The 15,762-nt window shown below is 45.6% G+C and overlaps 1 protein-coding gene across 1 annotated transcript in view; it reads right to left on the bottom strand.

The window, feature by feature from the left end:
- Positions 1–141: 141 nt before the first annotated feature.
- gbf1 (golgi brefeldin A resistant guanine nucleotide exchange factor 1) overlaps positions 142–15,762 on the bottom strand; it is a 97,120-nt gene continuing 81,499 nt past the window's right edge. The window contains 11 exon segments of the mRNA XM_034142161.1: positions 142–2,722; positions 2,724–2,758; positions 3,705–3,875; positions 3,991–4,168; positions 4,942–5,055; positions 8,184–8,285; positions 8,409–8,539; positions 10,346–10,496; positions 11,333–11,553; positions 14,119–14,350; positions 14,686–14,843. Of these exon segments, the coding sequence (XP_033998052.1) occupies positions 2,516–2,722; positions 2,724–2,758; positions 3,705–3,875; positions 3,991–4,168; positions 4,942–5,055; positions 8,184–8,285; positions 8,409–8,539; positions 10,346–10,496; positions 11,333–11,553; positions 14,119–14,350; positions 14,686–14,843 (1,700 nt within the window). The 3' untranslated portion in view covers positions 142–2,515.

Below are 15,762 nucleotides of genomic sequence, written 5' to 3'. Positions count from 1 at the left end.
TCACAAGCACACGGCATCAATCAACATGAAAAGCTCTATCTTAGCAGCAGACGGCAGCCTGAGAGCCTCAGAGAACACCCAGGACCTGCAGCTCTGCATTGGCTTCACTTCTCAGTTTGAAAGAAAACACCAACACCAGAATGAGCACTTTCTTTACATTATATTTATTACATAGTAAAAAGTACATTACCTTTCATTTATATATACACATTATGTTTATGTCATTTCCTGTTCAAGCAAGACTCCTGATCAGAGTCCCTACAACAGATGAACACACAGCTGACACACTGTCTATAGACTGTAGTGTTACAGGACTCACGCTACTGCAGGGGACTTCTTCTCTCACTAAATAAATAACATCATCATCATCATCATCATCATCATCATCATCATCACTGAGAGCATGTCAGCCACCACATCCTGCTCTAGGTCACATATTTGGCATTTCAATGGAGAATAGTTCCCCTCCCGGGCAGGCTCCATGTCAGCGAACACAAGGCACTGCCAGCAGCTCAACACCTCACTGAACGGAACCACAACTGAACACAAGGATTTAAAGAGCTACAATCATTTACTTTCAAAACTATGTGAACACCTGGTGTAACCTCACGTTTAGGGAACTCAAAGCAGTGCCCTGTCAAAAACTACATTTGTTTTATGTTGCTCAAATGTAGCAAGATTCAAGCCGGGTCAAAGAATCCCCGTCATTGGATGTCAGAAGTGAATAATAGCAACAAACACGTCCACACGAGAGGGGGGGGGGGCTGTGCAGACCATATCGTTAGGCCTGTTTTACTCTGTTATAGAACTGCTAAAATAACAGAACACACTTCTCAGGTGTAGATTATTTTTGCATTATGATGTATGCCTACATGCATGTGTTACCATAGTTACCAGCTGTTATTACAGTGGATGTAAGAATAGTTTAAGTTTGGAGTTAAAAACTGAAATCGCAGTGTTGTAGAAATATTTATGTTGGTTATTTAAATGTGTTATATTGGCTCTTTCTTCGATATGCGTGTGCTCTGCAGTGTAAACCTGTTAATGGTCCCACTGAGATGAATACAGATGTTCAATTGAAATAATGATGTTGAAATTAAACCATTTGAAATAACCTGCTGAAACATGAAAACTGCGTGCATGGAGCTGGATGCTTTTTGAATCAAAATATTTCTCTACATACCATAGTAAGTATTCAGTTATGCTACCATTGAACAAAGAGGTGTTGAGAGGTTTCCACAGATTGGCGTGTGATATGATGAGTGTTACAGAGCTCAGAGTCATGTGTGAAGCAGCGAGCTACAAACATGACAACGTATTCATTCAACTCTAAAGTCACTAGCTGGATCGACCTCTCCGTACAGAGGACCAATCAACAGTCTCCATGTGGAATGTTGGAGATCTGTCAGAGAATGCTGTCCCTCTTTGTTCAGAGGAAGAAGATGCCCAAATTCAAAGCTTGTTTTAGTCGTTCAGAAAGAGCTCATGCAGAGTTCAAAAGAAATCAACAGAACAGGAGAGCTGGCCTCTGAAACTAAAAGTGACTGCTGTATAAATCATTCTGTGGAACAGCTGACTGAAGTCAAAGCCCGGGAGATCCAGTTTAATCAACAACATGCAGCCCCTTTAACTTACTCCTCTGAAACATTAATACGAAGCCATAAGGTCATCCTGGTTGGGGGGTGGGGGGGGGGGTTATCCTTCAAATGGAAATGTCAAAATGATTTCCAACAGTGAGAAAACATGGGAGTGACGTCTGTAAACTAACCCAGCCTTATCATTCCTACCTCTGATAGCACATGTTCATACGCAGCGGATGGAGGGCTCCTAACAACACTGTTCTACTGAAGGCTTGGTGTGTGTGTGTGTGTGTGTGTGTGTGTGTGTGTGTGTGTGTGTGTGTGTGTGTGTGTGTGTGTGTGTGTGTGTGTAGCCACACTGATGCACTGCCATGTTTCTTCATTATCATGAACACACACACACTGCACTTTCTTTGTGAGGTGTTGTTAAAGATGAAGTGTTCAGTATGAAACAGGAAGTCAGAGTATGGAGAGACATCACATCGAGAGTCACATGAGCTCCGGGGCTTAATACGATTTTCAGATATTTAGATTTCTATAAAATTACTGTGGTGTGGAAATACATCGTGGAAATGTGTATTTGACTGTATAATTGTTATATAAATGTAATGCGATTAGTTGGGAAATCAGCCAATTAAAAATCTAAATTCTCCCCCAAATACCTCTAGTATCCCCTGGTCTCACTTTGGGTCTGCATGCTCCTCCCTGACGAGAGAGAGAACCCTACACACACAGACCATGACATGTTCACAGGGATGGGTTTAGAACAATGTCAGTTATCTAGGAGGATTCCTCTTTTAAATGAAATGTGTCTCGTCTGTCAGTTCGGACATATCGCCTCCTGTAAATAAACCTGGGGGGGGGGGCTCTTGAAGCTGTTGAGTGTTGGATCCTGTTGTTAGAGAGGGGGGGGGTCTGAAGATGGGCTTCAGTTCTTACTTGACTTCATCAGGTCTGGGCGGTGGGAGCAGGGGGACGGGGGACGATGCCTCGATGAGGGCGGGGTTCAGGATGATTGGCAGGGACATGGGCGGGACTCCCACCTGCAGAGGGGAGGCGAGGGGCTGCAGGATGAAGGGGGGCTGGCTCCGGGGGGAGGAAGCCTGGGGGGGGGAGGTTGTTAACGGCACCGGCATGGGGGGGGGTGGAGGCTGGGGGGGGAGAGGAGCGGTCCGACCCTGAAACAGAGAAGAGGGGGGGGGTCACACAGCTGAGCTTCACAAAGACACACAGGTGACATCACATCGAGAGTCACATGAACTCAACTGATGGAGATATGTAGATCTAAGTGAAAGAAAACAGTAAAAGTATTCCTCTCCTATTCCCTTTTTTAAGTTATTCATCATATTTCTTTGACTTATAGAGGTCATATTTTTTTGCAGTGTTTGTTTTTTTCTGTGTTTCCATTCTTGCCAATATGCTGAGCTTGTTCTCCTGAAACAGACAGTGGGGGCAGGATGGTGACACTGCTGTGCTCGTACTGCTCATGAACACCAAGGAACTACTGATGCCAAAGAGAACACATGTCAAATCCATGTATCCAGCTCAACCCATCCTGTTCAGACTGAGAGCACAGCATGGTACACCGCATGGTGCGCACCATTGCACCTGCAGGACCTGGACTAAAGACATCCATTTTTGAACTACAAATATATGAGAAAAATAAAGAACATTAACTTAACCGTTTAATGTTTATGACACGACTAGTGCATTAAGGGCGTATGCTCTACTGGTGCTGGTTGTAGGGCCAGTGTGTAGGCACATCATCTGGGTACAACGTAAGGCCCAAGAAGCAAAGAGGGTTTTCTTGATGAATGAAAGGTGTGTTCAACCTCATCAGAGCCTCATCAGAGCCTCATCAGAGCCTCATCAGAGCCTCATCAGAGCCTCATCAGAGCCTCATCAGAGCCTCATCAGAGCCTCATCAGAGCCTCATCCTCTTTGAAAGCCGGGTGCATTGCTAGTTGTATTGCTGATTCAGTGAATAGAAGGAGAGAGCTGTTTTGTGCTGCATTTCTGTCGGCCATGTGAATGGTACACACTTCAGATAGCAGGAATACTGACTTTAGCAGGGATGTGTTGGTCACTACAGACAGTCCCAAAGAGTGTATCTTAAGATTTTACCGTTGGCACTGGCTGCTGGGGGTTCAAGGGGAGACGCTGGCCTGCTGGGGGTCCTGGTCTCTGCAGGGGACACGGGCACTGGGGAGGGCGGCTGAGAAACCCGGGGGGAGGAAGGCTGACCTGCTGAGGGTGTGGGCTGCACAGACTCTGCTGGAGGACTGGGTCCTGGATCTGGAACCATCGAACAGATACACCAGAGTCAAAGCTGCTACCACAACAACTCCCATGTTTTAATACTCCATATATGCGTGTTTCTCTACAGTCTGAAGGGAGTGAAGTGTTGTACCTGCTATGACGGTCTGTTTGAAAAGCTCCTCCCTCAGGAGAGGCAGGAAGCAGTCGATGCGCTCCCAGGTGATCTCCCACAGGTCAGAGTATCCGGTCCGGGAGTCAGCGCTGTGGAAGATCCCCGCTGTGTCCATCACCAGCAGCATGTTCTTCAGAGACTCAGGGATAGCCTCCAACTACACACACACACACACACACACACACACACACACACACACACACACACACACACACACACACACACACACACACACACACACACAACACACCACACACACACACAGCACACACACACACACACACACCACACACACACACACACACACACCACACACACACACACACACAACACACACACACACACACACCACACACACACACACCACACACACACACACACACACACACACACACACACACACACACACACACACACACACACACACACACACACACACACACACACACACACACACTTCAGATTACTGAAGGATTACTTTCATGTCTTGAGATCATTTTCTAATTGACAGGCCACTGAAAACAACCACTGGAGGATTTGAACCTTATTCAGTCTCTGTGTTCATGTTCAGACATGATACATCATCAAAACACAGAACACAGGAGTAAGAGGACATTGTGTGCCAGAACAAAAAATAAATGACAAACTAGAAGTTATTGTGTAGTCCCATGAACTGCTGCAATATTTACATATACAGAAGACATTTATTAGCAACACATGCTAATGAAACCAATATACATTTCATATTTGATTTCTGGTACATCTTCATAGGATCAGCCCTGATTCAGATCCTGCAGAATGCATCCAGGTAGCCTTTAAATAGCATCACGTCAGAGGTGGAGAAGAAAGAGCCACTGAGGTGTGAAAAGGCATCAGATCATCTGTTTGATAATCTCACTACAACACTGTTAGTATTATAAATGTCCTCACTAGTAAGTCACTGGATCCTGCGTGCATGTATTTGTCCATGAAGTCCAGGATGGTGAGCCAGAGGGCGGCAAAGGTGGGCAGAGAGAGCAGAGGAGAGAGGTGCTGCAGGAACACCTGGACAGAGAGGAGCACAGGTGAGCAGCTGCTGCAGTAACCACGGTAACAGGGTTCAGAGGAGACACAGCCCACACCAAAACACAACAGGGAGGTCAAAGTAAATGTTTTTGTGTTGGACGATAAAGGTTTTTTTCTTCCTTCAATGGCAGGATTTAAGCTGTGATGGATTTCACTTAATACAGTATTTGAATCAAATCCATGGGACACATTGCAGCAGAGACAGCATCCAGTGCAAGGGCAGGGTTAGAGCATGTCCAGTTGGGGGTGTATTATTAGATTAGTGAATACAATCACTCGTAGTGTTACATTCATAGTTGTCCAAACTGCCTATTGTAACTGTTGAGTAGATTTTGAATGTATTTGACCTCTAAACTTATTGATTTAGCAGACTGGGTTGAACAGTGATGGTTATGTTTGTGTCGCCCCATGTGCTCCACTGTAAGGCTACTTACTACTGCCCCCCCCGTAATTAAGATCCATGTTGAATTCAAATGAAAGTATAGATTGCTATGGTACATCTGCACTTGCTGTTTCTGAACACGATAACTGGTGCCCAACAGCTGGGGACTGATGACGGGTAATACTGCTTATTCAATGATCTTCCTCTTGCTCACTCTTCTCCTTTAAATCTATATTCTCATTCTCTAAAGGAAACGCTTACATGTTGCAACAGCACTATCAATTAAGCATCTTTTTACAAAGCAGTCTTCATCGAAGAAAGGCCTCTGCTCATGTGAAAACATGTTTTGGTTGATGCAGTGTGTGTTGCAGTGTGTGTTGCAGTGTGTGTTGCAGTGTGTGATGCAGTGTGTGATGCAGGGTGTGATGCAGTGTGTGTTGCAGTGTGTGTTGCAGGGTGTGTTGCAGTGTGTGATGCAGTGTGTGATGCAGGGTGTGATGCAGTGTGTGATGCAGTGTGTGATGCAGTGTGTGATGCAGTGTGTGATGCAGGGTGCGATGCAGTGTGTGATGCAGTGTGTGATGCAGTGTGTGTTGCAGTGTGTGTTGCAGGGTGTGTTGCAGTGTGTGATGCAGTGTGTGATGCAGGGTGTGATGCAGTGTGTGATGCAGTGTGTGTTGCAGTGTGTGTTGCAGTGTGTGATGCAGTGTGTGATGCAGGGTGTGATGCAGTGTGTGTTGCAGTGTGTGATGCAGTGTGTGTTGCAGTGTGTGTTGCAGTGTGTGATGCAGTGTGTGATGCAGGGTGTGTTGCAGTGTGTGTTGCAGTGTGTGTTGCAGTGTGTGTTGCAGTGTGTGATGCAGGGTGCGTTGCAGGGTGTGTTGCAGTGTGTGTTGCAGTGTGTGTTGCAGTGTGTGTTGCAGTGTGTGTTGCAGGGTGTGATGCAGTGTGTGTTGCAGTGTGTGTTGCAGTGTGTGTTGCAGGGTGTGATGCAGGGTGCGTTGCAGTGTGCGTTGCAGTGTGTGATGCAGGGTGCGTTGCAGGGTGCGTTGCAGGGTGCGATGCAGGGTGCGATGCAGGGTGCGTTGCAGTGTGTGTTGCAGTGTGTGTTGCAGGGTATGTTGCAGGGTGTGTTGCAGTGTGTGATGCAGTGTGTGTTGCAGTGTGTGTTGCAGGGTGTGTTGCAGGGTGTGTTGCAGGGTGTGTTGCAGTGTGTGTTGCAGGGTGTGTTGCAGGGTGTGATGCAGGGTGTGTTGCAGGGTGTGTTGCAGTGTGTGTTGCAGGGTGTGTTGCAGGGTGTGATGCAGGGTGTGTTGCAGTGTGTGTTGCAGGGTGTGATGCAGTGTGTGTTGCAGTGTGTGTTGCAGGGTGTGATGCAGTGTGTGTTGCAGGGTGTGTTGCAGTGTGTGTTGCAGGGTGTGATGCAGGGTGTGTTGCAGTGTGTGTTGCAGGGTGTGTTGCAGTGTGTGATGCAGTGTGTGTTGCAGTGTGTGTTGCAGTGTGTGCTGCAGTGTGTGTTGCAGGGTGTGTTGCAGGGTGTGATGCAGGGTGCGTTGCAGGGTGCGTTGCAGGGTGCGTTGCAGGGTACGTTGCAGGGTGCGTTGCAGTGTGCGTTGCAGTGTGTGTTGCAGTGTGTGTTGCAGTGTGTGTTGCAGTGTGTGTTGCAGTGTGTGTTGCAGTGTGTGTTGCAGTGTGTGTTGCAGGGTGTGTTGCAGGGTGTGTTGCAGGGTGTGTTGCAGTGTGTGTTGCAGTGTGTGTTGCAGGGTGTGTTGCAGGGTGTGTTGCAGGGTGTGTTGCAGTGTGTGTTGCAGGGTGTGTTGCAGTGTGTGTTGCAGGGTGTGTTGCAGTGTGTGTTGCAGGGTGTGTTGCAGTGTGTGTTGCAGGGTGTGTTGCAGGGTGTGTTGCAGGGTGTGTTGCAGTGTGTGTTGCAGGGTGTGTTGCAGTGTGTGTTGCAGGGTGTGTTGCAGTGTGTGTTGCAGTGTGCGTTGCAGTGTGTGTTGCAGTGTGCGTTGCAGTGTGCGATGCAGTGTGTGTTGCAGGGTGCGTTGCAGTGTGTGTTGCAGTGTGCGTTGCAGGGTGTGTTGCAGTGTGTGTTGCAGGGTGTGTTGCAGTGTGTGTTGCAGGGTGTGTTGCAGTGTGTGTTGCAGTGTGTGTTGCAGGGTGTGTTGCAGTGTGTGTTGCAGGGTGTGTTGCAGTGTGTGTTGCAGGGTGTGTTGCAGGGTGTGTTGCAGGGTGTGTTGCAGTGTGCGTTGCAGTGTGCGTTGCAGTGTGTGTTGCAGTGTGTGATGCAGTGTGTGTTGCAGGGTGTGTTGCAGTGTGTGTTGCAGTGTGTGTTGCAGGGTGTGTTGCAGTGTGTGTTGCAGTGTGTGATGCAGTGTGTGTTGCAGTGTGTGTTGCAGTGTGTGTTGCAGTGTGTGTTGCAGTGTGTGTTGCAGTGTGTGTTGCAGGGTGTGTTGCAGTGTGTGATGCAGGGTGCGTTGCAGGGTGTGTTGCAGTGTGCGTTGCAGTGTGTGTTGCAGGGTGTGTTGCAGGGTGTGTTGCAGTGTGCGTTGCAGTGTGTGTTGCAGTGTGTGTTGCAGTGTGTGATGCAGTGTGTGTTGCAGGGTGTGTTGCAGTGTGTGTTGCAGTGTGTGTTGCAGGGTGTGTTGCAGTGTGTGTTGCAGGGTGTGTTGCAGTGTGTGTTGCAGGGTGCGTTGCAGTGTGTGTTGCAGGGTGTGCTATGAACCTTTGACAGGAGGGTGCATGCTCTCATCCTGGTCTCCTCCATCCCCCCAACATCTGCTGGGCTGATGTTGTCGAGCAGCTTAGTCAGCAGGGGGAAAAGCACCTACACACACACACACACACAGTGTGAGGACAGGCCAATGATTTGGTTTATAATATGTTTTACACATTTAATCCACTGACTCTCTGTGTGATATAAGAGCAGATGCACCCCCCCTCCTCTCACCTTATTGAAGCAGGACTCCCACTCTGTGGCGTCCAGAGTCTGCAGGTCATGCACCAGCAGCGCCCTCTGCAGGTAGGTGAGGGCCTGCATACGCACCTGACGCCTGGCATCACAGCACAGCCACGCAATGCCTGCAGCGTGAACACAGGACAATAAGACAGGAGTCAGGGCAGCCTGAAACTGACCTGAACACTGCTCAACATGGGATACATCAGAGTGAAACAGGGGTAAAGATGCTGAAACTAAACTAAACAGTAAGCATTTGTCTTCTCCAAATCAGAGGCATGGATATGCACACTCCTAACATATTGCACACATGTATAGATGCTGGGGGAAGTTACAGGCACCATCAATCAAACATTACCATTGTAATATACGTGAGGACACATGTTTGAGTTAATAATCAACATGACCCCCCCCTGAGGTTTCATAAAGGTAATCATGCGCTTAAGTTAAGTAAGAAGTAACTACATAGCGTACCAATCACAGGGAACGGAGAAGTTACATTTTTATTATTCATTTTCTTTCATAGTAGATATATAAGTCACACTTCTTCAAAAACTATTTGAATAACCTACTTTAAAACTTGTTGAATATGTTGTCTTAACGCTAAGAAATAAATATCAGCCAAATTAATTATTATATTGTTTTTTATACTCATAACTGTCTCATATCTAATCTTGGCCTTTTCACACCTAATTTTTAACCTTTATTTATTATTAATTATATACAATCAGTGTACATCTAACACATAATCAAATGGGCATGGTTTGCTAATCTTCAATTAGTTAAACTATTGTTTTACCCTGAAACCAGTATATCACTGCAACCCAACAGGAAATACGCTTAAACAGTAAACCTTGTAAGACTGGCAATATTTGTTAGTCTGAAATAAATGAGCACTAACAGCTCCAGTGAGGTATTTGTACCTGCTCCAAAGCAGTTAGCTTGTAGCCTGTGTTAGCCAAGCCCCCAGGAAGTGCGCCGGACTCTGAGGAAAATATTCGTTGTGGCCAAACGGCGGTACTACACTTCCGTATCAGTCGCTGGGCCCGGAAACACTTTTTCCCCATTGACTTACATTGGGAAAGAGTGGTCTGTAAATTGTTGGATACTTTACTAACTAAATAAACTACCCAGTATAAACATTTGTATAGACCTTATTAAAAACATTCGGTCCTCAAGTTGTAAAATGTACTAATAACGTTATTCTGGGGCGGCAGTGGCTTAGTCTGTAGGGACTTGGTCTTGGAAGCGAAGGGTCGCCGGTTCACGTCCCGATCGGACCAAAAAAAGTTGGAGTGAGCTGGTAGCTGGAGAGGTGCCAGTTCACCTCCAAGGCCACTGCCGAGGTGCCCTTGAGCAAGGCACCTAACCTCGAAACTGCTCCCTTGGCGCCGGGTACCTGGCAGCCTCTCTGCTCTGCCACCTCTCCTATCTGCATGTGGTTGTGTGTGTGTGCATGTATATCCTCTGTGTGTGTGCATGTATATCCTCTGTGTGTGTGCATGTATATCCTCCCTGTGTGTGTAATGTGTGTAAACACAACAGAGTGGGGAAAGACATTTCCCTGTAAGGGATTAATAAAGTGTATCTTCTTCTTCTTCTTCTGAGAGTTATTTTCCTCGACATTATGAACGCGGATCTGAGAGTGGGAGCTCGGGGGCGGGGCTTAAGGGGCAACTCAACTGCGCATGCTCTATGAGCACACATACGGGTACTTCTGCTCTGACAGCCAGCCATGATGGGTAATCTGTGACGTTTCGCTCTCTCAAAAGTTGGGCCATTTTGTCCTCATGCGCCAATGAGCAGCTCTCATAGGAAAGAACGAGACCCCGCCTCCCACGCTGTATCCAGTTCTTATTATACATCCATGGTGTTAGCGTGTAGCCTGTGTTAGCTTGTAGCTTGTGTTAGCGTGTAGCCTGTTAGCATACCTTGCAGCAGTGGGCACCAGCAGCTGCTCCACAGAGTCTGAGAGTCCGCCTCGATCCTCCGGCCGGCCGCCTCCAGGTGGCGCTGCTCCTCCGCCCAGGAGCTGTAGATGCTGGCAGCCCGGGTGTGCAGTGTGTGCATCAGATCCAGCAGCTGAACCAAACATACACACACACACCAATGTTTACAATAACTCCAAGTTTGGCTTTAGAGATCTACAGTTTAGGTCTAAATGTATAGAGACACATGAAGACTAGGTGTACTGTATATGGAGTCATTTACTACAACAAACATACATGGGGTCAGTCACAAATGATTTATGAAGCCCTTCAAACATCTGGGTCATTGAACATATTGTATGTGTTTTCTTACAATCACTTACACCTTTTACTCCTTTTATGTATTAGCTACTAATCAATTAAAGACTGCATGTATCAAAGTAAAGATATACAGAGTTACGTATCAGTTCTAAACTGTTTTCAGAATTATAATTTATTCAGAATTCCCTTATATCTATTAACTGTCTGATAATAATTATAATGGCAACATGATAACAATACTCTTGACTGGTATTATCGTTCAGCCTTACATGCACACACAACCCAACACTACACCAGAAACGACAGGGATACTGTCAGGCAGGTGCATTGCTCTGTTCAAATAATGACATGGTATATGACATTGTATAAGCTATTTTGACAGCTCTAATGAAAGATTAAATATGCAACATTTTCAATTCTTTCCTTATAGACATGTACACCTGCCGTAGAGGTCCATTTGTGAGCCAAAGCTTTTTGATTTCCCAAAAACCTCTTGATGCTACGACCATATTCACCTAAAGCTCTGTTTACCAAGCCACTGAGCAGAGAGCTGCTTTGAATCAATCATTGTTGGATCTGCTTAATGAAGCTAAATCCCCCCCTCCCTGAAACAAGAAGCTGGGCCTCCATCAGGAGAGGTAGAAAGGTAGAGACTGCTGTGGTACTTACGTCCTGACTAACCTGTAATGACACCGTGTGGTAGCTGGCCGGCACTCCCTCGTCCTCCTCCTCGTCGCTATGGGAACGTGATGGACGCTGGCTGGACACCCGGCTGCCCCCTCGCCTCGTGCCTCCTCCCCCCTCCTTGTCCCTCCCCCCTGCCTTCTTCCTCATCCGGGATTTGGACGAGTCGTACTTGTGGCTCTTCTTCTTGTCGTGGTTGCGGTAACCTAAGGGAGCAAATAATCAAATGAGATACAGATCTTTAGTATTTAGGATATAAAACTAGAGGCAGAGGAGGTGATTCCTTTCCTTGGGGGGGGGTGGATCTGACCCTTGAATGCCCATTGATGGCTATAACTATGGTACCGACCACTACGTTTTTCTAGCATTCCAAAAGCGCCTGACTAATCTCTTCTGATTTCAAGTCTTCCCAAAGATGTTTAGGTGAGTTGAGGTATGCTGAGCAAAGAGGAAAAACACTCCAATAGACCTGCAGAAGCTTTAATGCATTTCTGTGATGGCAGCTAAGTTATGTTTTGAGTGAAGGTCACCCACACGGAATAAGAAAGACACAGAAATGCTCCCCGCAGAGTAAACCCCCCTTTTTTAAATAATACCATGTTTCCTCTGGTACTACCCTCAAAAAAAATGTGATATGCTTTGATTAGTATATTTAATCTTTGCATCAATATGTGGGGTGTGGGTTCATTTACAGAAAATCTTAGTCTTGTGTTTTGTCTTTTGAAGTTCTTCAGCAGAGCAGCCTACATGTCACGTCCAGGAACTAGCACTGTGGTTCTATAAGTGTGCATGTGTGAGGTTGGGAGTCTGACCTACAGCACAAATGAATTGTGTTTACATTTTACAGACAAGCACCTGTACGAGGTGGGAATTAGAACAGTTGTTTCTGGGAAGGAAAAGTGGAAGTAGTAGGAGGTTGTTCTAAGGAGGAGGGGGGGGGGTGTATGTTGAGTACACAGTGTGTGTCATTGATACTGGGGCTTCTAACCAACGGTTACACTGTTACCGCTTAAATGTTCAAAACCTTTGGGTCTATATACAGCATTTTTGTAACATTCTTTGAAAATGTATTTGGTATCCCATAACAGTTTGGAGAACACCTTGAAAATGTATAGACACATTCTCCAGCATCTGCACTAATGTACCGATGTCTTAAATGTATTATCTTTTTCATTAACACACAAAATCTATTGCTCCTCTGTTGCTCTCCTCGAGGTTTCTTCCATTTTCCCATTAACTGTGGGGTTTCTTTGGAAGTTTTTCCTTGTTCGATGTGAGGGTCCAAGGACAGAGGGTGTCGTATTCATATTCTGTACAAGTGGTAAAGTCCACTGAGACAAATGTAAAATGTGTGATATTGGGCTATATAAATACAATTTGATTGATTGATTGAGCTAATGGAAAAAAAACCATGATGGGCCTGCCTACGGTGCTGCTGTGTGAAGCTGACCTATAGGCACACTACAGGTGTATTAGGCCAGAGAGTGGATCAGACTCTGAAGACACTGCAAAGACTCGGTGACAAACATCAAACTCAATATGTTCACTGCAACCCATTGTTACTGGCATGCAGTCATTGCACACACCCAAGTGTTAAATGCTTTTTCATGCAAAAAAAGTACTTTCATGACCTCATCACACCCAAAGTGATCCTCAAAACAACCACAGAGCTATGGGCCATTTCCAAAACAAACCTTCCATTTATATTGGAACCACCTTCAATCGAAAGTGAAGTGGGACCACAGGCCTGAATGGAGTAATAGCAGGTGTTGCACTTTCTATTAGTATCTCATACAGATTAGCGCCGTGCCTCAGCCCAGTGCTTTGATCGACCCATCGCTTTTGTTGTCTGCGTAAAGCTCTGTTGACAGCGTGTATCTAATGGCCTGAAGCACAGGGAGAAAATGAATAGGCCATCAGCTCAAGTGCACCACAGCCATTTCTCAAGCCTAATCCCTGTCATACTGTAGATCACAACAGCACAGGCAGGGATGAATGGAAACAGGGGAGGAAAAGGTTTTAGGGGCAGATGACAAGGATGTTAAAGGGCTGAGAGAGGGTGAGGAATGTAGGGCAGGACACTGAGGTGGGGTGGGGGGGGGCTGGGGGGGGGGAGAAGACAAGCAGACTGAAGACAAATGGCTGCTGCTGTAAACAGGATGTACGATTTTGTACTTGTATTTCAGTCAAATGATTTCTACAGACTGATTCATAAAACATCCTTTCTCTTAAAGTTATTGGGGTGTGTAAATGCAAGACTGGTGAATTCGTGCAGAAGTACCTGCCATATACTGGATATTTAGGTTAACACTCAGATAAGCCAAATCAAATTCTTTCTAAAAGAATATCTAACTTTTCTCTAAATAACTAATACCCAGTCAATAAGATGAATTTGAATCACAGCCCTAATAAAAGGAACACTCAGGATGGATCAACAGTTTTAGATTGTGTTCTGTTTGCTCTGACACTTCACATACTTAATGGAAAGCCTGCATTACAAGGTGGGGACATGGAGTCTCTGCCTCTGCTGACGGATTGGACCAATATCATTAATCCCCCAGCTTCACGGATGTGCAGTACTAAATCACCCTGTAATGAGTGAAGCAAAATGGTGCCTCACATGGAGGACCTATTGAAGCTTCTGCTCACAAGCTGTAACACTATCCAGTTACTATCTATTTGTAATCATCTCTGGGTAGTTTTATATCTTTATCCGAGTGCCTTCTTTTAAATAGCTCCCGTGACATTTAAAATGTAGTTCAATGTCTCACCTCCGTTGAGACTGGCCTCCACAAACACTCGTATAGCGCGGACACACAGCTCAAAGTTATCAGGGGTGACATGGGCGGCGTCACGGACGATGAAGGACAGCGTCTCCACACACTTGATGAGAGACTTGGTGTCATGCTGGCCCAGGTCCTGACCCAGAGTCAGACTGTACTGGTTGACCAGGGGGTTATTGAGCTGAGCTTTAGAGTTCACTGCAGTGTCATCTTTCCCAACCTGAAACACATACAGATCACAGAAATATAAATAAACAGCAGTAGCTGGACACCTGATTTATGAAACACTCTATGCTTTTAATTAATGTGTTACGCTTATACAGCATTTGTAAACTTTACTCGAACTACATTTTTTAAGTATCTTGGTTTCTTCTTTTCTAAGGTTACATTGTTACATGTGTGTGTGTTCGTGTATGTGTGAGTGAGTGAGTGAGTGAGTGAGTGAGTGAGTGAGTGAGTGAGTGAGTGAGTGAGTGAGTGAGTGAGTGAGTGAGTGAGTGAGTGAGTGAGTGAGTGAGTGAGTGAGTGAGTGAGTGAGTGAGTGAGTGAGTGTACCAGGAGCCAGCCGCTGCTTGCTACATCCAGGTCTGTGGCAGAGCGAGGGACCCTGGTCTTGCTGTGCTCCGTGTAGACTCCTGAGTCTGAGGTGTAGCCGCGCTCTGAGTCCACTTCGCTGACATGATGAGACGCCAGCTCGCTGTCCGACTGCGCCCCTGCACACACACAGGACAATACATTTTTATTAGAATTTCACTGGGTGAACAAAATAACATGGTCTCTTTGTTTAATGGATAATCCACAGCCTTTATGGGTTCACAAACAAAACATGTTGGGACAATCTCTTAAATCCTTAAATGGGAAATCAAATATACTTTTTGGGAAAATAAACTGATTGCTTTTTTCTACATTACACTTATATTAGGCTGTTATCACACCAATATTACACATAAATACATCCCCATTGTTACAACCATATCAATCCATTATTACACCCATGTTAAACCCAAATTACATGGTTTTTACACCCATATTACAATGTTATTACACCAATATTACATCCGTATTACACCCATGTTCTACACATGGAGCTTGTGAAATGACTGTTTCTCCTAGGATACAGAAACCGTTTAAGGGTTGCATCATCTTATTTCATATTTTCAATGTCTTTTTAATCCATTTAAAAACTAAACCAATGAGGTTTAGCATACATATGCTAGTACTGTGCTTTGAACTTCTTTTAGGGATTAACGGCTGCTTATTGTAAACTCAATCAGTCCGAGGGAAATGTCTGTAGTCCAATAACATTATTAAAAACTAGAGAATGCAATTCCTGAAGAAATTGCTAGTGGGAATGCTTTACGCTGAAAAGCTGACGCTAAACTGCTATGCTGAAAAGTAATGTGTAAGAAGAAAGTGAAGAATTTAGATTGAAATGATACATGAACACTGGGGGCTTGAATGTGTGATGAGTGAAGAAAAGAAAGTAAAAAGGCTTGGAAAAGCAGCAGAATATTTGAACTGCAAACTTTTGAACTAACTTGATGGCGAATGATGTCGCCATGGCAACGGCATTTGATGACACCCCATAATACGCTTAGATGTGTTGATGGCTGTGTTACCAAACCTGTGAAG

The sequence above is a fragment of the Trematomus bernacchii genome, unplaced genomic scaffold (genome assembly GCF_902827165.1).
Source record: "Trematomus bernacchii unplaced genomic scaffold, fTreBer1.1, whole genome shotgun sequence".
In the NCBI taxonomy this organism is placed as follows: domain Eukaryota; kingdom Metazoa; phylum Chordata; class Actinopteri; order Perciformes; family Nototheniidae; genus Trematomus; species Trematomus bernacchii.
Note: the sequence above shows the minus strand (reverse complement) of the source record. Positions and strands in the feature narration are given on the sequence as shown.